This window comes from Myripristis murdjan, chromosome 15, assembly GCF_902150065.1.
Source record: "Myripristis murdjan chromosome 15, fMyrMur1.1, whole genome shotgun sequence".
Taxonomy (NCBI): domain Eukaryota; kingdom Metazoa; phylum Chordata; class Actinopteri; order Holocentriformes; family Holocentridae; genus Myripristis; species Myripristis murdjan.
This window is the reverse complement of record NC_043994.1, coordinates 18047645-18073511: the sequence shown is the minus strand read 5'-3', so window position 1 is coordinate 18073511 and position 25867 is coordinate 18047645. Positions and strand designations below refer to the sequence as shown.

Here is a 25867-nt window from a genome sequence, read left to right as displayed (position 1 = left end):
TGTTGTTGTTGCTGTTGTTGTTGTTGATGATGATGTTTTGGGGTGAGTCAGTGTTTGTAGGCTATTTCACAAAGTTTCAAAATGCTAAATAGCGTAGACATATGCAGAAAGGGGTTTATTAAAAATGTATTTCAGGTACAGGCCGCCTATTTACAGTGATACCTGCACCTGTGCTCAGCGTGTGTTTCTCCTCAGCTCGTGCTGTCTGCTCCTCTCCTCTGCTCGATCATCACTCCGCCCCACTTTCACTGCGTTGCTAGGCAACGCGAGTCAGGTGACTGTCTGCAGACAGAACATGGCTGACCTGTCAGACGACCAATGAGGAAAAGGCCAAATACACCATAATCGATCGCATTTTTACGTCGTTTCTGACCATAGTTTAGCACCGCGGAGCGCAGCTGACCAGAAGAGTTGAAGGTAAGCTTTAGACCACTCAGATGTCGGACCAACAGGTTATTATGTCTTTTGCTGAGCAGCTTTAGCTAGCGTTGACGATAGCTAACGTTACACTGTTAGCTATCTAGTTAGTTTAGCTAGTTAGCCAAATAGCAGCCAGTCCTCGCTCTCTCTTGCTGCAGTCTCAGAGTAAAAATCCGGCTGATTGTGAAATCAAGTTGAACGACATTGCATTTCGACGACTTTATTTGTATACTGAGAGGCATTTCTGTCTTTCGCAGGCATGTGTTGCTTTAGCATGAACTAGCTTGTTGTGTCGCTCAGTTGAGCAGTGAAACATTAAATAAGTTTAGGCTTAGTGATGTCATCTGCTTAGCTGCCTCTGCAAATAAATAATTACATCAGCAATAACCTCTGATCTGACTGCAGATGAGTGGGTTGCCAGGTGAAATGGCGAACGGGCCGAGCCAGAGTAACCACATGGGGAAAGATGCTCAGATTTGGGAAAGACCCTGGACCCTAGAGGAGATGCGACAAACGAGTGCCAACTGGTCCTTGGCAGCAGACTCAGGGGTAAGACAGAAACCAGAAACATCATCCTCAGTAAAACAGCCCAGCCAACTCTACACTTCACCATAACCTCTTTCTTAACTACCTGCTTTCACCTTTGTTACAACCTCACTACCTGAGAAGATTGTGTAACAAGGTCTGCTTTGAGGTCGACAAAATAAAACCTGCAACCATGTCTGACTCGATATATGTGCTACACCTCTTTGCAGCTCTTCCTCTTCCTCCAAGACTTCTCGCAGAGAATGCTGTCGAAGACCCACGAGATCGAGAAGCAACTGGACAGTCTGATCCGTGACACCAAGGCCACAGACAGCTGCTTGCATTCTGTCTTTAATGACTTCCTCATGCTGTCCAACACACAATTCATCGAGAATGTATAGTATTATCACTTTGTTAGCATGTAATTTGACTTATACTGCAACTGTAGGTAATATATTATGTCTATTCTATTTTACTTAGGTATTGCAAATTTCTGATCTTGTTGTTCTATGGTAACAAGTGCATTTATTCTTTGTGTCCTGTATCAGAGAGTTTATGATGAAGAGGTAGAGGAGCCTTTACCCAAGGCTGAAGCTTTGGAGAAACAGCCCGAACAGGTAGAAACAATTCAGCCTCGCTCCCCCTTATTATTTCCCGGAGAGAAAACAACATAGATCTCCACTGCAGTACTCCCTGAACAATTCACTTGAATGTTGTTGTTCTTGAAATTATGTGACCAAAGTAGTAACATCAATAAACGCAATACACTGCTTAAGTCCAAGTCACTTAAATCCCCTTCACTGTCATGTGTTTTCCCTCAGGAGAAGACTCGGGAGCAGAAAGAGGCAGAGTTGATTCCTAAAATGCAGGAAGCAGTGAACTATGGCCTGAGAGTGCTCGACTCGGCCTTTGAGCAGCTCGATATCAAAGCAGGAAACTCTGACTCAGAGGACGAGGAGGCTACAGACAAAGTGGAGGCCATCCTGGAGCCCAAGGTGCTTTTAATCTTCAGGCAGGAAAGATGAAATAAACCACTGAGGGAGACTGCGCTGTTGATTTGTATCGGCAGCATTTTTATTTTTTCATTGAATAGGCCCACACCAAATGAAGCATTCCTTCCCAAATAGAGAATTAAAGCAGAAATGTAAGTGGCAAAGATGCATCCTTAAGAATTATGAATTCTAATGTGCTTTACTCTCTGTGCCCATTCTCAGGACCTTTATGTAGACAGGCCCCTGCCATATCTAATTGGTTCCCAGGCCTTCATGGAGCAAGACGATGTTGGACTTGGTGACCTCTCTAGTGATGGTAATGCACCCTCAGCAGCGTCATAAAGGCACTATCCAGCACATGACAACACTCACACCATGCAAATTGTTTTTTTCCTCATGTATCTACATTATTTTCATGCCTTTTGCAGAAATGTCCATCGATAGTGATCGAGACAGTGTCATCGAGAGCGATGACGGCAAAGATGCAGTTGTAAGACCTGTGTTTTTTTTAAAATCTGTCACACCATTTGTCCAGTCCTTCAATTCACATTTTAAGACAGGATTGTAAAACCCTTATGCTACCTCTATCAACAGCACTCAGATGAGGACTTTGACCAAGAGGAGGAAGGTCACGGCAATATTAAAAAGGTCAGCCAGATTTCAGTTTCTCTTTGGCAAACCAAGGATCAAAGATTAGATATTCAGCTTTGGTCACTGTAAACAAATGTATGATTTTGGGCCTCCATGCGTCCTTGTAGAAGTCATCCATGTTGAGTTATGAGGATGATGAAGAGGAGGATGAGGATTCTGACATATTTGGAGAATCAGACAAGGACGATGATGATGATGATGATGATGACAAAAAGGTAGGCTGGTCATCACTGATGTGTTAGCTCACAGAGACTGTTGGGAATTAAGGAAGATAGCTGCTTTATATATTAACCATAGTAGTTGAAACCTTGACATGTGAGTGTTTTATTTTTGATCTGAGTCTTAAGTCATGCAAGTGTGTACTTTGTTACAAGAGGGAACGTTGATGTTTGCTGTTTCTCTTCTTTCTTCATGTAAGTCTTTGTGTCACATTCAGAACGCAGGCCCATCGTCCTTTGCTGATGAGCTCGCGGCTCGAATCAAAGGCGAGCCAGTCAGCAAACCAGAGGGAGATCGTGCATGTAAGTCAGTCTTATATACTGCAAGCCAACAGAAGAATTTCACTTTGAATCATTTATTATTATTATGTTTATTTTTTGTTCCTCACGCTTCATATTTAATTTTAATGAAAAGTCAACATCAATATCCTGTGGCTTGTCATTGAGCTTTACATTGAAAGAGTTGTCGCTGATGGGTGTGACCACTGCATGTGCATGATCATGACTTTTTTATTTTTATTTTATTTTATTTATTTTTCTGTCATGTCATGCCTTGGAAGCATTGGCATCTAAGAAGAAAAGTAAGGGCAAGAAAGAGCCAAAGCCTACAAAGCCACTGGGTAGGACACTCATTCATCATCACTCGGATTCAAAGAATCTTCTTTAATTACTTTGCAAAGCAGTCTCAGCGTGTGCAGAATGATGTTCAGTCATGTTTATTTACATGGTAACAGCAGCTGAAGATGACAGTGATGACATGTTCAAGCCACCAAAGATGGATGATGATGACTTCTCCCCGTTTGGAGGGAAAGGTGGCCTCTTCAGTGGAGGGAAGGGCCTGTTTGACGATGACGATGAGGTATGTTCAACTCCACCAATTCATATTCAAATTTCATATTCCAGAAATTCTGAATCAGAGTCACAGTTTGACCCCTGTTTTATGATTTTATGACATTCAGGGTGATCTTTTCTCTGAGGCACCAAAACATCCTGCATCTGAAGAAAAGAAAGCACTGAATGAAAGTACAAAAAACACTGCTCACACCACAGGTAAGACAAACTCCTTCTAAGAGCTGCACACATACAGTACACCAGACAGTCTGTTTAACCACCAAACCACCCTGCTAGTGTGCATGGCTTTGAATAAATATTGCTTTTCAAAGATTAACTACAGTGTTCCCTCCATATGAACTCTGACATTGCTCTCAGTTGTGCTTTTGTTAGATGGATTATTCACTTTCCTTTCCTCTGCTAGAATCTGCCAAGCCTGGAAAGAGGATTCCATCGGGTGCTGTCTCAGTATTCCCAGGTACGAGCAGTTACTTACTTGTGAGAATGCTGAGCCACTCCCTCATCTGTTGATAAATCACCGTAACTCAAACTTCAATGCATTCCAACCAAATCAAATCACCGCCTCTCTCTCCTGCAGATAACAGCTTGTTCAGTTCAGAAAATGACTCGGATTCAGTAGAGAGCAAAGAGAATGGAACGCCAGTCAAACCCAAAACCGAGGCCGCCCCCAAACAGGTGCCCGCAGGAGGAGTTGGTGGGTTGTTTGATGACGATGACGATGATGACTTCTTCACTGGTAAAAGCCTGAAAAAGTCCAGTCCTGGTAAGTGAGTGAGAATCGGCCCTCATGTGCTTCAGTCCAGGTCCAAGCAAGAGCCTTACTCGTAAACAACCATGTTTTTTTTCCTGCTCAGCTGGTCAGGAGAAACCCAAACCCAGTAAGACCATAGACCTTTTTGATGAAGACGATGAGGATGGTGACATATTCAGTGAGAACTACAGCTCCCCGCCTCCAACTCAGAGCAAGAAGGAGGCAGTGGATGAGCAGACGAAACCCCCTGAGAAAAAGGTAAAAATCAACATGTATCTTAAACCGTTTGGCCTGATAAAGACGTCCTCTCAGCCCTGTAAGAATAAGGTTTTCTGGTGTTAATCATCACATAATCATGTTGATATGTTGGCAGTGAGCGTGCCTTTTCCATTTCTTGTAGTGAAGAGTTTCTATGCTGACGATAATGGATTCTTGTGTTTAGATGCCAGCGGGGGCTATTTCCATGTTTGGCCCGGGGACCAAAAATTTGCTCACTGAGGGCCTGAAAAAACGTCAGCCGTCTACCAGCGAGGAGTCTGAGAAATCAGAGGAGGTGTGAATAGATTATGGTCTAACTCTTGCTGACCTAGTTTTATTCCCCTTGGGGGTAATCATACCAATATTCTCATTCAGGAATAATACCTCACTCATTCAAAAAGGTTAGAAAGCTGTTCTCATTTATTTTTTTCATCGTTTCAGAACGGGCCGGCACCAGATTTTGGGAAGACTTCGACTAATCAGACTCAGCAACCTCAGACCAGAGGCCTCTTTTCTGATGACGAAGACGCACAAGTAAGGCTCTTAAGCGTCATAGGTAATCAAAGTAATAATATTGATATGATATTTGTGCCCGTGTGCTTGTTCCTCACAGATATTTCCAACCATCCCCAAGAGCAAGTCCAAGCCTGAACCTACAAGCCAGGGCAAAAGCAGCAAGGCCCCGCTGTCCTTGTTTGATGATGAGGAGGAAGAGGTGAACATGATAGATACACGGAGTTATGTTTTGACATGTCTCACCAAAAGTGAAGCAGGTTAAGCTTGTTTTTGCGGTAAAGGCATCACTATGATTCTGTTTTTTCACCTCGCAGGATCTGTTTGCATCTGCAGCTAAACCAAAACCAAAACCTAACCCAGCTAAAGCCTCCACACCACAGCCGAAGACTGTATCCAGCTCCCTCTTCAGTGATGATGAGGTATGAAAATACAAAAATGTCCTTTCCTCACACATATTCTCATTATTTCATTATTTATCATTCCATTACTTTTATTTATTTATGTATTTATTTAGCTAAATCTGCCCTCTTTTTTAGTGACTCAGTTCATGTAAGACAAACCTAACACAAAATGAACTAAGCTCATTATTCTCCACAGAAAATAATATTTTTTTGTAACTTCTTTGTCTGAAAATTCATTATGATACATTGTTTATTGGAATGTGTGAATGGCAGGACCAGTGGATAAACTCCAAACCCAGTGCAGGGAAGCTGGAGACCAAGGCAGGAGGGATGAAACCTAGTGTCAGCGCCCCCTCCAGTCTCCCCAGTGCCAAAACAACTCAGAAAGGCAGCCTCTTTGATGATGATGAGGATGATGACCTTTTTGCTACAACGAAAGAGTCAAGGTATTAAGTTGTCATGGTATGCGAGAGACAAAGGGAAGCAATGGATTTTTTGGAGGATATATAAGTTTTGTGAATTCAGGATACCATCACCCAAATTGGAATATATATTCAAAAGTGTACTTCTTATTGATTGTACATACAAAATCTGTTGGGATTTGTACAACTTTCCTTTTCCTTTTTACAGGTAGCAGGGATCTGTTTTTTAGTTGTGTATTGTGTAATTAATGCCAAACAATATTATTTACCCTTGCTTTTGCTGTTGTTAATACAGTCAAAAGAAGCCTCAGAGAGTCGCTCTCTTGTTTGAAGATGAAGGTGACGATGAAGATAAAGGATCCCTCTTTGGCATCAAACCTGCTGCCACCACAACCACTACAGCCCCAACTGCAAAAGTGAGTGAGCTAAAATAGATTTTAAGCAGGATGCAAGTCCAAAAATAGCTCTATAACTTAATTTGAGAATTATTTTGTGACATGATTTGAACTACATTATCTTGCAACCCGAAATTAAAATCTCTTAACTGTTTTCTACAGACCACCACTGTGGCCTCCCAGTCCGCCTCCCTGTTTGACGCAGTGCAGCCAGAAGACGTTTCGGTTTCTGAGAGAGTAGAAGAGGAAAAGCCTTCAGAGCGGGAAAAGCCAGTGGCAGAAAGCCCCGAGGCGCAGCTCCCTTCATCATCATCATCAGATAGTAGTGAAACTAAAAAGAAACCCGTTGGAGCAGTCAGTCTCTTTGGAGGCATCAATGTCCTCGCCAGCAAGCAGACCAAGAGTCCGTTGGATGAAGCTGACGGCGGTGACTTTCTGTCTGCACACAGTGCAGCTAATGCTAAAAAGGAGGAGAAGGAGGAGGAAAAAGTTAAACCGAGCACTGTGAGTCTGTTTGATGGTGATGATGAGGAGGAGGACACAGATTGGAATGATCCGATTTTCATGCCAAGTAAACCCACTGCCAGAAACACACTAAAGGTTTGTGTGATTATGGGGATTTCAACAAAACTTCTGAACACTGTTATTTTCCATATTTGCACGCAGGTGCAAATACATTTACCAGATTCAGCTTCGCAAAAATGCGCTGCCCTTTTACTCAGTGTTAAAATAGATTCAGCTGCAGTACTCACCAGTCCCAGTTTGGAATGTGTGAATGTGACTGGAGTGCGCCGTTAAGCTTTACTGGCCAGCCCATTCCTAGAAAAAAATTAAATTTAAGCACAGTTGGCCACATATCTTGATATAAATATCCAAATACTAACCATTTTTTAACTAAAACAGTTATTGGAACTGATGCAGGAATTTGTTTAGAGGCAAATCTGAGTCTCAGAATCAAAATTACCCTCAGCGCCCACATCAACCAAAAATCCAGATGAAGCACGGATTGTATTAAAGTGTGTATTAATGGTTAAAGGTTGCATTAAAGTGTATGTGTGTGTGCTTTATTTACAGGCTACAGAGGAGCGGCAACGGACAAAGAGCACAGGTGTGTTCCAGGACGAGGAACTGCTGTTCAGTCAGACACAACAGAAGGACAACGACCCAGACGTAGACCTCTTTGCCACCTCAGGGAAAGCTGCGGTGAGTCAGACAGGCACATGCATCTGTTTTTGTCTGTTTGTAGGTGTAACACACACATGCTACTCTATTGCATTCCGTGTCCTGGTGCATTGTTTTGTGTATTTAGAGTTCCAAGCTCAGCTCAGTGAAGCCAGCAGCACCAAGTCTGTTTGCAGATGATGATGAGGATGACCTCTTCAGCGCCATCAAACCCAAAGCTCCTCCTCCGGTAATAATTCAGTGATTCTGTTGATGATTAGCTGGATTAGAACATTACAAAGAAAATCAGATCCCTGGAAATAGTAATTGAAATCTATGATAGATTAGGCGCCAGAGGGAGAACTTTCAACTCTCTTTCATGTTTTCCCCTTTGATTTCCATACTCAGAAAATAGCAGAGAAGCCCAGTAAACCTAACAGTGCAGCACCTCAGAAACCTACAAGTTCAGCATCTGCAGCAGAGACTGAAGTAAGTGTACTGTAAACATATGTTGTAGCTCCAAATAATATTATGGACTGCTTTGTTTCTCTGAGCCATGCATTTGCATGGCCATATGTTATTGATTTAAGAATTGTTTTTGCTGGTTTTTCACTGATACAACTTTCTACCCCCCTTGTTTGTTGTTGACAAGAAATAAGGTAATTCATCAAAGGGGTTGGTTATAGGTGAACACAATAAATGCTTTTATTGGAGTTAATCCTGAACCTGCTGTGTTTAATCGCACAGAAGCCTGCATCAAGCCCTGTTAAACCAAAAGATCCCTCCACAAGGATTGGAAAACTTCAAGTAATTTTTTTTGTTATCATTATTGAATCAAAGGCTCAAAGACTTCTTTTTGACATTTCACTCCTTTATTCCTTCTGAAAAAGCTTTCATATTCCTCTCTGTAATGTTTCTTGGAAGCTCTTTGTTGAAGCAAAAATGTCTGAGCTTCTACACTCTGACCTAGAAGCTTTGCTCAGATAACATGGCTGTCAGACTGATGAAGATACTGCTGTTTTGATTTGATTTTGCTGAACTGAAAACATTTGCTCTCGCTTTCTTTCAGTTTCATTATATATTGCCCATACATCTTATTCTTGCATTTCTTCCATTGACATTTACTGGGTTCTTGTTTTCCACTGAATGATCGGCTGCTTGGGATCAAAATGTAAAACTGCATGAGTAGAGACGGTTAACTTATGTCATTAGTTTTGAGGCAAATGCATGTGTGTAGTTTGTATTCAGCTCCAATTACAGACACACTGCTTTAACAGTCATCACTAGTTAGTGCTCATGCTTTCTTTCTAGCCTTTACAATATATTTAATGCGTGCATTTGTTATTTTGACACTTTTATTTGACATTCAGGCAAATCTGGTGATCAACCCCAGTACTTTGCTACCTGGTGCTGCCCCCCGTATGCCAGGGGCTATAAGTGTCCTTCCTGGCCAGGCCCCTGGCTCCTCCTCTGGGGTGTCCAGCTCCAGCCTGAGCCCCAGCCCTGTGACAACACCTGTAGGGACCCACACAGACAGTGAGGGTGGGGTGAGCTTTGACACCCCAGTGCAGGTCACTGCATTGCAGAGCGCCAACAAGGTGGGTATTGGGAGTCCATGAGCACAATGTTACTGTGACCCTGTTCACACTTGGTTTTAACATCCTTCTCAGGTGATGCAATCTTAAGTTGACAGCACAAAGCACAGACAGGAACAAGGAGCAGAGGCCTTTGGAGATGCATTGTGGCCCAATCTCTCAAAGCACCTTCAGAGGTGGTCAGTTAAGGCATGTGATTGCTAATCTGCTCCAATGCATCCCTGACAATACGGAGGGACTGCCTCATCACTTTGTACAAGAAAGGAGCGTTTAAAATAGAGCAGATGGTTGGTGGTGAAAATCATATTTGAAGTTTGTTTTTGAATAGAGATGGCAGTGTCTTGGGCAGAGCTGCTTTGTCAATGGGTCAGAGATAGGGATGGGGTTTGGATGGATGGGGAATATTGGGAAAAACATGTCTACATACATACTGTATATCCCATATTGTCACTAAGTCCGATCACAAGGTGGTCACTGGACACCCATGATAATCTCACATGTGAACGTCTTTCTCTGCTGTCCAAATGTGATCTTATGACCTGAGACAGATGTCAATACAAAGCGTGAAAAGAGCCTGTTCTCTAGAGTCTTCATGGTAACTTTTCCACTGCATTGCTGCTTGGTAAATTCAGGGATAATTGTGAGTATATATCTTTTCATAACCAGGGCCGCGCTAAAGGCTCCATGCGCCGGAGGCCCCAGTCCAGAGCAGCCAGGCAGCTAGCAGCCCAGAGATCTATGGATGAGAAAGAAGAAAGCGTGGGAGAGGATATGCCTGGACCAAACCCCAATCTGTCTGATGTAGGCGTACCTACCCCAGGCAAGCCTAGCCCGAACTTGGCCAGCCCAGCACCACGTAACACTGCCCCAACCACTGCCTTGCCCGCCTCCTCTCCTTCTCAACCTCTGTTCACTGAAATCTCCCCCAGACCCTCTGTCCTCACATTGCCAGTATCCACAAGCAGTGAAAAGAAAGACTCCAGTAAGGGGAGCAGCAAAACCCAGGTGCTGCCTTCTTCTGATGAGGATGACCTGTTTGGCTCTAACAGTCTCTTCGGAGCCACCTCAGCCACTAAACAAACCACACCTTCCTCTAGAAACATTACAAAAACTGCACAAGATCAGGCCAGCGGCAGCGCAACATTGAAGAAAGACAAAGAGAAAAGTACGCTTCCGTCCATTTTTGATGACCATGGCGATGACCTTTTCCAGAGAGTCCAGCCAAAATCGGCTACCAAGAAAGCTAAGGCCTCCTCCTTTATGGAAGAAGATAATGATGATGAAGAGGATATTTTTGGAGTGAGCAACAGCTCCACCCCTACGTCCACAGCCAGTAAAGACACCAAGAGCAGCAGTAGTTTTTCCAAGCAGGACATCTTCCAGGTACTTCGTTTATCACATTTATATGAGCAGTGCCAACAAGGTTGTCTATTTCAGCAAGCAAATATGTCTGTTCTTGCTAAGTACTTAAAATACACGTCCTGGTTTCTCTCATTAGCTGAATTTCTCTTTTCCCAGGATGAAGTAGCCGCTGTGCCTAAAGTTCACAAGAGGCACAAAGAGAAAACTATTGATGCAAGTTTATTTGATGACAACATTGATATTTTTGCTGATCTGACAACCACTTCAAGACCAAAAGAGAAGTCCAAGAAGAAGGGGGAGACCAAGTCAATATTTGATGATGATATGGGTAAGCGGTTCACAAAATTACACTTGCAGATGTCTTTCTTTGCATTGTGTATTGTGTGGCTTGGTAAGAACTGATATCTTTTAAATTTGTCACTGTATAACAGACAATTCTGTCCCCTTTTCTCTTCTCTAAAGATGATATCTTCTCATCAAGCACTGTAAAACCAGTGACAAAGACTCCCCATAAATCAAAGAAAACCCCGCCATCGCAGGACACCAGTGCCACGGCAGACTCGGGCAACATCTTTGACGATCCACTTAATGCTCTCGGTGGGAACTGAACGGTTTTTGGTCAGCCAGATTTGTACAGTTGTGGAGTAATTCTTTTGTCATTTCAATGGCTGAAGGATCGGACATCCAATACACTGTTGATAGACTATTTATTCATACAAATACTGTGGCTTATTTTTGGAAGGAAATTAAAGGAGCATATGAACGTGATTTCAATCAACTTCCAACAGCATTTCCAAAATCATCTCAATAACAGATCAGATTATGTAACAACAAAAATTAAATACTGTTTGTCCTTATTTAATATACGTGATAGCACTTTATAAGCATACTATATGCTTAGCCTCAAGGCCTGCAGAAATTAACAGTAAATGATTTGTTTATTTTGAAGATACCCTTTGTTTGTCCTTTGGCTTTGCCATGTCGAGATTCCATGAGATTCCATGTCTTTAAGTTTGTGCCATATCATAGTTCTGAGAGATTAATGTGTTTACTTACTGTTCTAGATATTTTGACAATGTTTTTTATTAATATGAAATTCATCCATTTCTTAACTCTGGCTGTGATGAAAAGGAAATTCATTTTTAACTAAAAAGAAACATATTTTATGCTATCTGAAATGTGCTTGATCATTTAAAATTAATTTGGTTGAAGTAACCATCTAGCTTCAGTCTACACATGAATACTGATCAGTGTCTTAACTGCCTGTTAGGCGGAGGAGGCCCGCTCCAGAGGGAGGGCGTTTTAGATTACTGTTTTTTTTTTTGTTTGTTTGTTTGTTTGTTTTAAACACCTTCGTCAGATAATTAAGATTCAGGTAGTGTGAAAATATGCTGCAGATATGTTAGAAAAATGATGTTGAAGTTGCAGTCTGATCAGCATTCAAGTCGAGCTCACAGAGCCCACCTCATTGCTTTTCATGGAGATTTCATATCTCCATCAGTGATGAAGTGGATAAACTTGAACCTCCAGTTGCTGATCATTTTAAGGTAAACCAAAACTTATCTGTACTTTTCTCCTATTACACCCCCTCCCTCTTCCTTTTTTTTTTTTTTTTTTTGTTGTTGTTTTGATGTTTTGTTTTGCTTTTGTTTTAAGATGATATCTAATATTTTTATGCTTGAACCCGTAGTTACTAAATTTTATAAAGTTGCACTATAAGGATTTATGTGAGACTGATAAACTGGGTATCTAAATTTAGATACCCTCACTCTCCTCACTTCATCCCTACTTCTCTGATATCCTCACCGTCACGGGCTAATGCTCGCAGTCAGCATGCATCATGTTGCAGCCTGTTCTCTCCAGAGGACATTTTACACACTTAGTCTCATTGGGACAGGGCCTTGGGCTAACCTCCTCCTCTGAGTATGTCAAAAGAAAAGAAAAAAAAAATCTTCAGAAGACGTGTTATGGAAAAAGGATAAAGTATACTTATTTTAGGTTTGAACATTTATACCCATTTAACTAAATACCAGTAAAATATGTACCTTGGGTTTACTGACACTTGGTAAGGAAGAAGAAGAGATGGAGAACCTAGAAAAAGACAACACATTAGGAGATGCAGCAAGGGTAACATGGGCTTCAATATGTCAGCCAGCATTACTTGCGCAAATATTCAATCAGTGTTAAAATGTAAATAATGACGATGGCAAGCCATTTATGCTTCGATAAAGACATTAGTAAACACATGAGTGTTTACTTTGCATATACTGTCTTCCTAGTCTAGATGTTCATTAGCTTACTTTTAGACAGTAACATATTTTCGGCAACGTGTGTGGGTTAAAAGGATTTGTTTGTTTTGGATCTCCAGTTGGGTTTGATCTGGTTTGTCTCAAGGTTGACTTTTCCCTTTGACACGAAAGGTAGGATTGTCGTCCCGCCTCCTTGTTTTCATTGGCCACCCGGAACTTCCGCCTCACCGTTCGTGCCGCTCAATGGTGGTTCCGAGTGTCAATCAAATGGTTATAAAGGTTTTGTTCAGCCTCTTCTTCTGACAGGTGTGATGATGTCTCCAACAAGAAGACCACGACGACCCCGGCCTACAAGCTAGCTCAGTTCGCCAGTGCTTAGTTCCTACTTTTAGGACTAAATGCGAAGAAATGCTGCCTGGTTTTGCACATAACCTTCGATAGCCAGACCGGAATTCAGGGCCGGACCGGACGGACTCCAGCTAGCAGCTCGCTAGCCATCCACCGAGAAAGGTAGCTATTGTTTGAGTTGTTGGCTAACATGGCAACGTTAGCTAGCAACGTCGACCAAATGGGCTTCACTCGGTAACGTTATCTCCGCGGAAATAATGGCTACGGCGCCTATTTTAACCTAACTTACATGGTTTAGACTCGTCAGACTGGGTGGTCTGATCAACTGCTTGTATGACCTTTATCTGCTAGCGTTAGCCGCTGAAATAGCAGTGAAACGAGTGCCATCTCCATCCATCCCACTTGTATTGGGTTGTCGTACACTCCTCTCGCCGACGGGGCCTGGGACTTCGGCTGAGGTGGTGCGCTCATACGCTGTTTGATATTAACTTCACTCGATTCAGTCTACAGTCGGCGCTACCTGGCTAATTTGAAAATGGACACTTTGTCCTGAGAGAATGGCCTGTAATGATAGCCCTCCTACCTTTCTGCATGGCTACTGGAAAGGCCTTGAAAGCTTGCATCTTGTCCCCACCAACATTCATCATTTTCGGAGCTGTGTACCCTATCCTCTGCATTTGAGTTTTTGTGATGGTGTGCTGATGGTGGTTGTTGTTTTTTTTGCGTTCCCATCAGGCCCATATACCATCCCAACTGAAGATAAATGTCACTTAAAGTGCCAGTTGTATTTGCCATGAGCGGTGCTCAAGTGTGATCCTGAACAACTTCACTCCAAATCTAAAATGCATGGACGATTGTGAACTACAGCATGGAGACTTGATGTGGATGTTTATCATTTGCAAGCCATTAAATGTAGCATGTTCTCCAAGAAAAGAAATCCTTTTGGGTATTGGCAGAGACACAATTTGTCATGTTCTTTTAAATGTACATATCAATTGAACCATACAGTGATGTGACAACACAGAATTGTATGTCTGAACAAACTCTTGTTATTCATGAGTGTATGATAACCAGACATGGGACCTTTACTCAAACACAGATGAAACTTGAAACGCATGACATTATTTTAAAGATTAAATATAGCTTAATTCCTTTTCTATCTTAAACATATGATCTTATGATACTGCCATTCATGCACATGTCTCATATAAGAGATTATGATTGGTATTGTCACCCTAGAAGTTAGCTGTCAAGACTGTAGTCAGGCACAGGACACCACAAACTTAGCCTTATGCTGTGCTGAATGTTTCATGGGAGGGCTGCACGTGTCTGATTCCACTGATATGCCCCCTTTTTGTGGGAAAAAAATTGCTCCTCATTTTACATCTTATTAAAAGCCTTTTTCATTGGTGAATCATTTTTTCCCCTCCATCTCACCCATTAGAGAGTGAATCACTTGCTTGGTGTGCACATTCACACCTCTGGAGCTGTGAAGTCTCTCACCTACAGTTCAGCTTCAGACCATTGTGTTCATCATGGAAATGCAGGCCTCCTTATTTACAGGCTACAAGCATTTGTGTTCTCTCACACTCATCAGCAAGTTATGTGTTTTCATTGTGTGAATATTCCCAACTGTCATGTTTTTATATTATATTAAAGCATTGGATTGCAGAGGGTTGGGTAATTTAACTGATTTAAAGCTTTAAAATGGTCACATTGGTGATTTGGTCTCTTTCTTTCCCCTAACCACAGCTGTGGTCATCCTGCACAATGCATCACTGTGAGGGCAGTGAGCAGCACCTATCCCTCTCTCCGTCATCTTGGGCCGGTCCCCCCAGCTCACCTTTTCCCTGAAGTCCTTCCCTCCTGACCTGCCAAGATGGCCGACAGGAAGGAGCCACCTTTCTTTAATGATGACAGTATTGGAGCTTTCCACTACAAGCTCCCATGCTATGAGACCATGGAGCTCTTTATCGAGACCCTGACAGGGACCTGTTTTGAGCTGCGTGTATCACCCTTTGAAGCTGTTTTTTCAGTCAAGGCAAAGATCCAGAGGCTGGAAGGTACACAACTCACAAGTCTGCTCATAATTTGGTATTTGTTAGTTGCCTTTTATGAGTTGTGCCTGCTAACTTGGGGCATTTATACTCATATTGAACAATTTTAAAGGCATTTCTTCAGCATAAATATTGTACTATTTTGTCTGTTTAAGGAGATCAGAGGCAAATAATAGCCAAGAGTAGGTGGACTACAAAACTATCAATTATACTGTGACCTGATGTAATGGAAAAATTAACCAGCATCAGAAAATAGCAGTGTGATGCAAGAGGAACATCAGCTTTTGGACTCAAGTGTTATTTTGAAACTGCCATTTTAGACTACATATGCACTGAACACAGTTATAATATGTAGACTGCTAGATTTGTTTTGGAAATTTGCATATGAACAACAAAGGTTGGAAGAACAGAGCAATTGAGTAATGTCTGGACTGGAAATTTTTTTTTTCTCTTGCTCTAAAATGTCATTTACTCAGCCAGTAAGACCTGACTAGGTTTCAGGCCAGCAAGCTGTTATCAGCCACCTCATACACTAAGGAAACAAGGACTCTAGGTTTACTTCCTCTGGGCTATTGCATATTCAACCTGCCATATTAAATCCAGCCAATTTGACCATTTATTGGGCCGTAATGTCCATTCATTCTTCTGAGGTGCACATCTTAGTTATAAAAGCTCCAAATGGCCCTGAAAATACAGCTGTAGATTAACTGGATCTGGATGGTTTGGGAGTGCATTCAGCAGAGATTGAACACTTAGAGGAATAAGATGTTCAGGCACATAGTCTGCGGAGTAAGGGCTTCTATAAAACAGATGCTCCTGTAGCCAGACATTTATGTTATCTTTGTAGACTCCATCACAGTCTGTTTTACAGAATTAGCCTACATCTTGAGCATTTCCATGGCTTTTATTTTGTTCATGTTGTTAACTGGGACAACTGTTCTAGTGGAACTGCCTCAGATCTGCCAGCCTTTACTTATGTTATGACTTAGTGAAACATTTTTGGTTTTTTTTTTCCTTTTTAAAGTGCAAAAGATTATCAGAACAGTCAGTTTCCCACACCTTTTAAGGTAGGCAATCTGTATTGGAACTGTAATGCCATTGGTAGAAAGATCAGATGTACACTTAGGCCATTTGTGCTCACTATGAACCTTGTTTGATGTTAAGCTGAAATAAATTGGCAAATAGCAGCTAAAATCTCCCTCTCTGAAATAAAAGCTTTGCTTTTGACTTTATATTTGTTGGTTAATGAAAATATTTTTTTGAAAGTGTGACAGAGGCTATGCTCTGCACGTCAAATCTTGGCTGTTTTATGGATGTCACTGTCTGCTAACATCATTTATAATTCTTAGGTCTGCTGCATAATTTAATATGGTAATACGTTACTCAGTTCGTTGTTGGCTGTGACTTTGACATTGGCTGTCTTGAGGATGCTTTGAGAGATCAAATTAAAGAATGAACTTCACATCAGTCTTATTTGTTGCTATTCTCTGTCTCAGACAGAATGTCCTCTCTTTGCTGTGTGTGTATATGAATAGGAACTGTTTCAGTCAGGCCTGTGTGATAGGTCTTACCACTCTACAAAGACAAGACCGCTGCTCACTCACAAACACTGGCCTACCTCCAGCACTAAGTCAGCAAGTTCGCTCATAGTGGGCACAGAGACCTCCGCTCAGTACATACACTCCATCTCAGTGCAGGAATACCTCTAGAAGGCCCTTGTCTTTAATTAGACCACCAGCCTACTTGCATATGGATTTGGAGCAAAACTGGGGGCTTGTCAGTTTGTCTTCATATGCTGCTGTAGGAACTAGGAAGTGACATTTGGGTACAGTGCAGACATACATCTCTCCCCAGGACCTGCCATACTTAACAGCTTTGGGCTCTAATTTTGGCTGATACAACAGGAAGGCAACACTGTATGACACACCTCAACAAGTAGAATTTTTGATTTATAGGCTACTATTTTGGTTGTGACAATACATCTGTTAAATTGTCTGTCTGTTTTCAGCAGTAATATATGTCTGTCTTTAGGGGGCAGACATGAGTTGTTTTCTGTGGTCTTTGTTGATGCTTCTGCTGGATAGTATTTCCATCTTGCCTGTCTGCCTGATTGGTAAACTTAGACTGTGAAACATGAACAGCTCCCTCTCAACCTTGGCTGATTTCTCTCTTTTCCCTCTCTCTTTCTATCGCTAAAGGTATCCCTGTTGCCCAGCAACACCTTATCTGGAACAGTCTGGAGCTCGATGACGAATATTGTCTACATGACTATGGGTAAATCTTTTCCCCCAGACCCTCTGCAGTTTATTTTTGTCCTTGAGTTCACCACTAACACCAAGTCGAGAAACACAAAGACAACAAGGCTCGTTAAAACAATTATGAGTAGTTGGTTTGAGGACATGCTATGTCCTCAGTCCAGCTGCTCATATTTGTCCAAATGTACTTAGCACTGATTTGCATCTACTCTAAAAAAGCATTTCCTGATGTGCCGAATTAATATTGATTAAATTCAGTGTGTTTTAAATGAGCCAGAGATGTAGAGCTGAATGAGACAAGCAACATATTGGCTGTGTTTAGAGAGCTCGCCCCTTCATGGCTTGTCAGTTTATTAGATGCAGACTTGCCCCTCCAGTGCTCTGCTGGCTGCAGATGGCGGTATTGTTTTGAATGCTTGTCACTTAATTTTCCACATGAACGGCCTCTGGTGAGATCCTGCTAAGCTTGCCTATCACACGGCATCATGCTTTTGAAATTTTAGAGGCAGGGGAGTGGAGCAGGCAATGAAATGTCAGTTCACACAAAACGGGTGTTTCAGTGGAATTCCCAGTCGTGTGCATGAGTTCATCTGGAACTCATCCCAACCCTTGGAATGATGTTTATTCTAGATCAAGTCCTCTCTCCTTGGGTTCTAAAGTAAATCAGTTCCTCTTAGCTGTTCACCTTTTTTACCATTGTGTCACCCTCCCCCTTTTGATTTGCATATACTGCCAAGGAAAGTGCCAGGGAAGGAGATGAGGGTAATGTTCTCTGTTTCTTCTGTATTGATCACCAGCCTGTTTATTTGCAGCATTGCAGAGGGCTGCACTCTGAAGCTGGTCTTGGCTATGAGGGGAGGCCCCATCAACACCAGGAGAGGTGCGGGAAAACAAACATACAAGTATATTGCCATATTGGTAGCTCATTTCCAGACATACAACAAAAGAAAGCATGGTAAATCAACAGGCCTGCTAAATACAGGAGTGGAACATATGCTGTTCTCTTGTATAACCACAGACTCCCTCTCTTCCTCTGTCAGTGACCATGGAGGACTCTATGAAAGATGTTGCTGACCTGATGGAGGGCACCAGGGAAGAAAGCTGGGAGAAAAACTTGGCCAACAAGCAGGTGACTTTCCTGGTGTACCGTGAGGGTGATCAGCTTAACTTCTTCCGGGTGGTGGACAGAGGAGACGGCACCCTGACTCCCCTCTCTGAACCTTTGAGGTGAGCATATGATTATGCTAGCTGTGTTTTATATTCAGCATACTTACTGTTTTTCCTTGATCATCCAGATAAGTTAAGTAAGTTACTCCAAAAAGTAATTGAGAAAAGTCTCATTACTTTCTACAAATTGTCATCACATTATTGTACTAATTACTCTCTAAAAAGCAATTAGTTTATTCTGATAATTACACAGACAGTGTGGAATTGAGTATATTAATGTAGACTGTTTGATATTAGGTGCGGGAGCTGAATACCAGCAGTAGCGTGTCATTGTCTGTTATGGTGCCCGAGGTTGTTGGTGTATAGTTTGTTGATGAGGGCCACTGCCCAGGGAGGCAAGAAGCTGTAGCATCTGTTTCTGGCACGGTTGTTTGAAGGCAGTTTTATCAGATCACTTATATTACGAGTGTTTTTGTCTGCCATGTTTCCCAGTGGTGGCTCAGTGTATAATATGTACACTGAGGACGAGGAAGATGGGGAGAGTTCTGCAGCTGCACAACAGAGCCTTGAGAACTCCATCACCATGAACAAAATGAAGCTACTCAAAGCCAAGATGGAGGACATGAACCTCAACAAGAAGGTAGAAAGCTACAGGGACTAAAGAAGCCTTCATCATAGTTAAAGATAATCACCATGGTCACTATGACTTCCTTATTCTGTTGATGAAAATTTCCTAAATTTAATCACATTTGTAGTCATCTCACGTTGATTCAGGTCAGTCACTTACTCACTATCTAAAATAGCATGAATTCAGTTAAATACATTTCCTTACTGCTGATAAATGTTATTAATTGTAGATGAGAAAAAAAATGGCATCACTGCAGTAGGTTAGATTACAGTTACAGTATTTCATGATTGACCAGTTTATCTGTTGCTCTGAGCTGTCTGGGTCCTTTTGACAGCCTACCCAAAATATCAATGAGAGTACTGTATGTTAGTGAATTTTTTAAAGAGTTAATTACAATAATTGTTTCCTGGAGTGCTTGCAGTCTTGCCATATTTTCGTCAATTATAGAATGAAGTTAATTTATTTGTAATTATGTCATGGAAAAGGATCTACTCATCAGTCATCACTGAGTAGATTTTAATGGAGTTAGCCAGGGAGCATTTTGCATCATAGTGTGTATTGTGTATAAGCACAGTTTTTGTTGGATTTCTTTGTAGAGGTTGTGTATTCTAATGTTTGTGATTATGAAGTTTCATCATTTTTTCTTCTTCTTTTAAACAGTTATGTGGTATAATCTAACTGCTATACTTGTGTCTATGCCTCTGTCCACCAGCCTAAAAAGTGCGCCAAGTTGAAACCACGGCCCCCTGTCAGCTCCCATCCATGCAGTGGCCCCCTGGGGCCCTCTAGCACACGACACCATCATCGCCTCTTTCGTGTGCTACCCCAGATTAACCAGCCCCGGCACTCGAACACACAACTACCTCCAGTCAGAGACAAAGAATCCGTCACCCCCTCCCCTCCCTCTGCTGCTGCCTCCTCTGCTCACCTGTCAATCACCAGAAGGATCCCTCCATCTTTCTCCTCCTCTTCCTGTTACATGCTTCAGGAGGAGGAGCCATGGGAGCCATGTCCACCTTTTACAAAGATCCGTCCCCCTCCCAAAGTGTCGCGGCTGGACGTCGGCAGTACCAGGTTGATGAGGGACTGTGTGTACCCGCAGCTCCCTCCACTGTCTACCAGGGGGCAACCTGAGAGCACCTTCGATGCAGCTGAGCCTGCAGGGGACACAATTGGGCTGGGAGTGTTGGAGGAGGCTGCTGGACTGGTGGAGCCAACACAGCCCGGAGCTCCATTTGGGGATCTACTGTCAGACCCTCTAAGTCTGGATGTGTCCACCCAACTAGAGGGAGGCCTGCAGTCCCTGGAGGTGGGGGCGCAGCACCAGCTGCCCTCTTCCCCCTCCCTGCTCAGCACCTGGACACTAGGGACTACCGATAGGCTCACCAGCAGAGCTGATAGGATGCAACTTAGCAGCTCGTTGCATGTTAGCTCTCAGTCTCCATTGCCCACCTCTCCATCCACCGCTACCCGACAACTGCCTCAGCCATTTGATTTCACTGGTTCCTCCTTACAGCCCAACCCTCAAGCACAACCCTCAGCACAGGTGAAGCCAGACACTACATCCCCTCACTCCTCCTCTACCTCCTCCATCTCTCTGCCACGACTTCATGGTATCAAAGTGGAATCGCCTGGCAAGAGGCCGGAGATTATCTCTAAGAGCGAGGCAAGAGGCATCACTAAATTGGCCAACCAAGCCTGTAAGGAGCCACTGGGGTCTCTGAGCAACTCTGAGCTCCTGGCCTCTCTCTCTACAAGGGCTGCAGGTAGCAGCAGCACGGAAGGACTGGCACAGAGTGTGGGACTCGCTTTGGCATTGCCTACTGCCAGTGCCTCAGGACAGGGCATCCTAAACACTAAGCCACCCGCCATTCCAAACAACATGCTCCTTCAGGATGATCTAATGAGACAAATGTCTCCCTTGCACAGAGCAACAGCTTCTTACATGGTGAGCAAACATGGAGAAAGGACTGTTGTGTTCAGAAGAAATGTTTTATCGTCAAGCAGTGTATTACTCCAGCTGTATAATAAGTAATTTTTGTCTCACTGATACTTAAAGGATACTTAAGATACAGTTCAAGCTTATACAGGATACAAGCAGTATATTACTCCAGCTGTATAATAAGTAATTTTTGTCTCACTGATACTTAAAGGGTACTTAAGATACACTTCAAGCTTATACAGGATACAATTCTAACTTCTTTTAATTTGTGTTGTGCTTTGCAGTAGTAGTATTGATTTTGTACCTGTAACATTTCATATTGTTTACTTCTCAGGCTACCAACACTCTTGCATCAGCTGGGGTAGCCCCCACTTCTGTTAGGAGAATAGGTAAGTGAAGCTCTAAATTGATACACACACACACACACACACACACACACACACACACTGTAAGTTCAGAAAGTACTACCAAATAAATGAATTATGTTGAGCTGGCAGGAGTTGCCGTTGAGTCATGTACTTGTTAAGCTGACATTCAGTATTGTTGTGCAGTGTCCGTAGTGCTTAGTGCTGTCTATGTGAACTATGGTGCAGTGTTGGCTGCTGCTTGCGCATGTTCAGACACTAAGAAGATACTGTATATGACCTAGAATCAGCAGTATGACATGCGCACATGTCAGCCAAGCAGTTTTAATCACAGATAGTTGAAGGGTGAGTACATACACGGAGAGGATGGTGACATGTGAAAGCCTTGAATGCATGTTGTTGAGTGCCACAACAAAGAACCAGAAGAGTTTTAAATATTCAGTGTGTTACAAGTGCAGAAGGCACCAGGCCTGCACTCTAACACACTCACTCAGTCTCTCATTAATATGCTTTGACGATTCACTCAGATTACAGATAAACACACATGGATCAATACACAAAGTAATGAGTCAGGATACTTGATTTTCCTGTACCACTGGATGGCTGTGTTTATCAGTGCACTGACAGTTGTATCCGCGCCTCCGTGACTTGTTCAGACACATTTCCCAGGTGGAGCTTGTTTTTTATTTCTTGATTAAATTCCTGGAAGCTGTTGTACTTGAAGTCGTTCTTTCTTGTCTTTAGTTGAACCTTTGGTGGTGTATACGTGTGTCTGTATCGTAACAGATTAAAGGGGACAACACAACTCAAAATCCAATCCCATGCCCCACTGCTTGACACTGAGCTTTCTGTAGCTGCTTCATCAGACTGGTCTGTTTTATCTGCTCTGTTACGCCTGTCCCTGCTCCCCTGTCCCCACAGCTCACAAACCAGCCAGGGTGCATGCTTCCACAAACACGATTATGATGGTTAGAAGCTGACATAAACCGGTGTTACCTTGGACTTAGAAAATGAACTGTGTATTTTGTGATGTGTTACTAGAATTGCTACAAGCACAGGTACTGGAAGAAAAGCCATTTCTTGAGGCATTTTTCAAATTGACCCTTACATGATTGAAAAAAAAATACCAGTTTTAGTCCATTTAGTATATCCCATATCTTGTTTACTTTTCCTCCCATCCTTTTGCAATTCATGCTTTATGCAATTAGTTTTTTCTACAAATTACATGTTTCATCTTTAAAAAAAAAAAAAAAAAAAAAGTGGCCCCAGCTAATAGAGACCCTAATGTAAATTCCAGGGATGTGACAAAGTTTATAGGCAAATGGTTGCCAGTAAGCAAAGTGAACATAATGCACACACTGACATGAGAACACTCAAGTTCGGGCACAATGAAATAACAATAAAGCAAACTTGGGCAAAGCCAAATTAAGGCTTCATGATTACTGGTTACTGATGGATTATTTAGCTCAGGCAAATTTCAAATTCAAGGAAATTGTTTTTCATACTGTATGAATGGCAGGAAACTTTTTTTCTGAAGGTAGGAAAGATACAAAAATTAGCCATAATTCCTGCAACTGTGCAACTGTGATCAGTGTGTGCAGATACCGTTTAGAAATAATGAAGAGGAGAGGGCCAGGCAAGTCCATTCCAAGAAACTTATAAAGAGAAAAAAAAAAAAACGCACTGTTCACTGCCTGCTCAGTTTTTCTTGCTGGTTCTTGTAAAGAAGATAAGAGATGTTGTTTCCTTTGCTGCCAGGCACTCCGACATACCACCTACCTCCAGTCAAGGCTCCCATAGGCAGCAAGAAGAAGAGCTCCAAGCACTGCTTCCTTTGTGGAAAGAAGACTGGCCTGGCCACCAGCTACGAGTGCAGGTACAAGTGCCTCCAGCGTTTGTACCTCACCCCACCTCAAATCCTTCCCCATTTGTCAGTCATGTCCTTTAACTCCTCCTTTAGTAGGAAATTGTCTTCTCCTAGTTCATCATTTTGTCTCTCCACCGTTTCCCCAGTGAAAACATCACCCTGTTCACTGCTTGTTGTGCCATATGTTATTAGTATTATCAAAGATTTTGCCTCTGCAGTGTCAATCGGTAACACTTTCCCCTCTCTTGCTTTGCTTGAGGCATCCACATTGAAGCCTGATGCAATGGTATGCAACTATAACTTTAATGTCCCAACGCAGGCCATTTGACTAAATGGTAGAGCTTCCCTGCGTTCAGATGACTGTGATTGAGAATAATTCAATTAGACTGTGAACAGCTGTGATCAAATTATGTCTTACGTAATTTACTGCATTATAAAGTGGTCACAAACTTAAAATTTTTAGATCATATGATATTTTGAATGGTGTCTCTATTTTTTTTTTTATCAATATATTGCTTTAAAAAAAAAAAAAAACACGAAGTGGGTGGATGGAGGCTTTCGGTCTATTTAAGCTTGGATATGAAAGAACTGAGCTAATGTGGAAGGAGTCATTTACACACAAACTCAGCCAGATAGCCCAATAATAGATCTAGGAATGTTTTGCCATTGGAAAAGTTAAAATGTCAGTTTATATTAACAAGCTTTAATATTCTAGTTTTCCTCAAGGGGAGGGCTCGGCAAAGCTAGAAGATCAGCACTTTGTAATAGAAGTTGTGGTTGGCCTCTTGTCCTTATCCTAAGCATTACCGAAATCTGATGGTATCATGCGTGCTTACCAAAATTTATACTATGGAAATCTTTCAGATGTGGCAACAACTTCTGTGCTACCCACCGCTATGCAGAGACCCATGACTGCACATACGACTACAAAAGTGCTGGACGCCGCTTCCTGCAAGAGACCAACCCCCTCATCAGTGCTCCCAAGCTGCCTAAGATCTAGACCCTACAAACCTTCACTCCACTTATAAACTGAGGGACGATCTGAAGAACTACAGGTTAAACTCAATGAATGAATGAACCAGTGAACATTTACAAAGAGTCTGCTAAGTCTTCTCTAGCAGAGAGAAAGAACTTAATCACCGCTGTGTGCTTTTTATCACCCAAGTTTGCTTAAAATTTAACTAATTACAAAAAAAAATTCTGAAATGCCAAGTGTGAACAAATAATTAAATCAAAACGGCACAGACCTAATTATCACTTCTGGATAATGTGAAGATAAACTTTATCCTTATTTCCAGTTCCAGTTATTTCCATAGTTCTTTTCCCATTGTAAAAAAAAAAAAAAAAAACGAAAAACAAAACAAAAAAAGCTGTGCATGTATATAGGTAGTTTTTGAAAAATGTCTGTTGCACGTTCAAACACATACATTTTAGTTTTGCCAGCCTTTTTTTTTCTTTTTTTTTTTTTTTTAAACTAGGACTGCAGATGACTTCATTCGACAAGTCTTTGAGAGATGCACTTTAGAGTTACCATATTTATACATTTGACCTTCCATATTGCAGGAAGGATCCTTAGATCTTTGTGTTTGTCTCTATGAAGTGTTTATGTTGTCTTTCATCAAGATTTTTATATTCAGCACCTCTTCCCTTCTTTCTTATATGGGCACATACTTACTGACATCACTAATGAATATCTTTATGGAAAAATACAGTACATCCACTTATTGATGAAATCCTTATTTATTTATAAAATACTACTTATTGAAATTTAAAGGTCAGTTTTGAAATAGCAAGTATGCAATGTGTAGGTGTGAATGTCAGTTGTAATCTGTATGCCTATCAAGTAACTACTAGGGCGGAGGGAGTTATGGTATTTATGATGTGTCTACAGTAAGGTGGTTGCCATAAAATCTTTTTTAAGTTTTTGTTTGTTTTTTAAATTGCGCAGCTGTTGCAAAAACTTTAAATGCTGTTATAGTATCTATGGGGGTTTGAACAAATAAAGTTTGTCTTTCCTTACATGTCTGTCACTGGCTCATGCATTTAGATCCAAAACTCATCTTTTTTGAGATGGCTTCTGCCATTGTCAGATTTTTTTTTAATTTGTGGGAACACACATGTTGAGTTCAGATGTTTACTGATTGTCTTGCAATAATTTACTCATTTCTTTCCAATATTTTCAAGTTTATTGTCAAATTCCTCATGAAGAGCATATTGAATGGCAGACATTCCCCTGCTGTTCTCTCTTAACATTACTCCTTGCTGTGAATTAGATAAAAAATTATTTCTGTTCTGCAGCACTGACTGATTCATGTTGCAGTCTTTCCTGACTTAGATGCTCCAGGAGTTTCTTAGCAACAGGATCGTTTTTATCAAGCTGTTGAATTCAAGATCACTCATGATTCCAAAGTTAGAACAAATAAAGATGAGCGGCATCTTGTTAGACCAGTTTTGTTGTCTTCCCTCATTG

General features: G+C 41.8%; 2 protein-coding genes across 4 annotated transcripts; both read left to right on the top strand.

Moving 5' to 3' along the window:
* The first annotated feature begins 267 nt into the window (after positions 1-267).
* On the top strand, positions 268-11685 carry washc2c (WASH complex subunit 2C). Of its 3 annotated transcripts, none has more exons than XM_030069949.1 (31): positions 268-417; positions 826-969; positions 1176-1340; positions 1494-1562; positions 1767-1940; positions 2160-2253; positions 2366-2427; positions 2532-2585; positions 2696-2803; positions 3025-3109; positions 3367-3426; positions 3541-3665; positions 3766-3856; positions 4062-4115; positions 4236-4421; positions 4513-4667; positions 4852-4962; positions 5109-5201; positions 5281-5382; positions 5498-5602; positions 5858-6030; positions 6302-6422; positions 6564-7001; positions 7476-7604; positions 7711-7812; positions 7971-8051; positions 8310-8369; positions 8933-9160; positions 9824-10540; positions 10676-10847; positions 10982-11685. In XM_030069949.1, the coding sequence occupies exons 2-31, from the start codon at positions 826-828 to the stop codon at positions 11125-11127; spliced, it is 4404 nt and encodes a 1467-aa protein (XP_029925809.1). In that variant the 5' UTR covers positions 268-417; the 3' UTR covers positions 11128-11685. The 3 variants fall into 3 exon arrangements, with proteins under 3 accessions (XP_029925809.1, XP_029925808.1, XP_029925810.1); XM_030069948.1 differs by having other exon boundaries at positions 3007-3109; XM_030069950.1 differs by lacking the exon at positions 8310-8369 and having other exon boundaries at positions 3007-3109.
* A 1114-nt stretch (positions 11686-12799) lies between these two features.
* On the top strand, positions 12800-24813 carry zfand4 (zinc finger, AN1-type domain 4). The gene is made up of 10 exons (XM_030069951.1): positions 12800-13278; positions 14869-15179; positions 17372-17447; positions 18241-18308; positions 18469-18655; positions 19088-19235; positions 19936-21171; positions 21500-21554; positions 23289-23406; positions 24262-24813. The coding sequence occupies exons 2-10, from the start codon at positions 14996-14998 to the stop codon at positions 24395-24397; spliced, it is 2208 nt and encodes a 735-aa protein (XP_029925811.1). The 5' UTR covers positions 12800-13278; positions 14869-14995; the 3' UTR covers positions 24398-24813.
* Positions 24814-25867: the final 1054 nt, after the last annotated feature.

Excerpts from the sequence above, each read along its gene's own strand:
- washc2c (XM_030069948.1), top strand. The coding sequence starts at position 826 with ATGAGTGGGTTGCCAGGTGAAATGGCGAACGGGCCGAGCCAGAGTAAC. Across the intron at positions 970-1,175 it reads CCTTGGCAGCAGACTCAGGG|CTCTTCCTCTTCCTCCAAGA; the intron begins GTAAGACAGAAA and ends ACCTCTTTGCAG. Across the intron at positions 7,813-7,970 it reads AACCCAAAGCTCCTCCTCCG|AAAATAGCAGAGAAGCCCAG; the intron begins GTAATAATTCAG and ends TTCCATACTCAG.
- zfand4 (XM_030069951.1), top strand. The coding sequence starts at position 14,996 with ATGGCCGACAGGAAGGAGCCACCTTTCTTTAATGATGACAGTATTGGA. Across the intron at positions 21,555-23,288 it reads CACTTCTGTTAGGAGAATAG|GCACTCCGACATACCACCTA; the intron begins GTAAGTGAAGCT and ends CTTTGCTGCCAG. Across the intron at positions 23,407-24,261 it reads GCCACCAGCTACGAGTGCAG|ATGTGGCAACAACTTCTGTG; the intron begins GTACAAGTGCCT and ends GAAATCTTTCAG.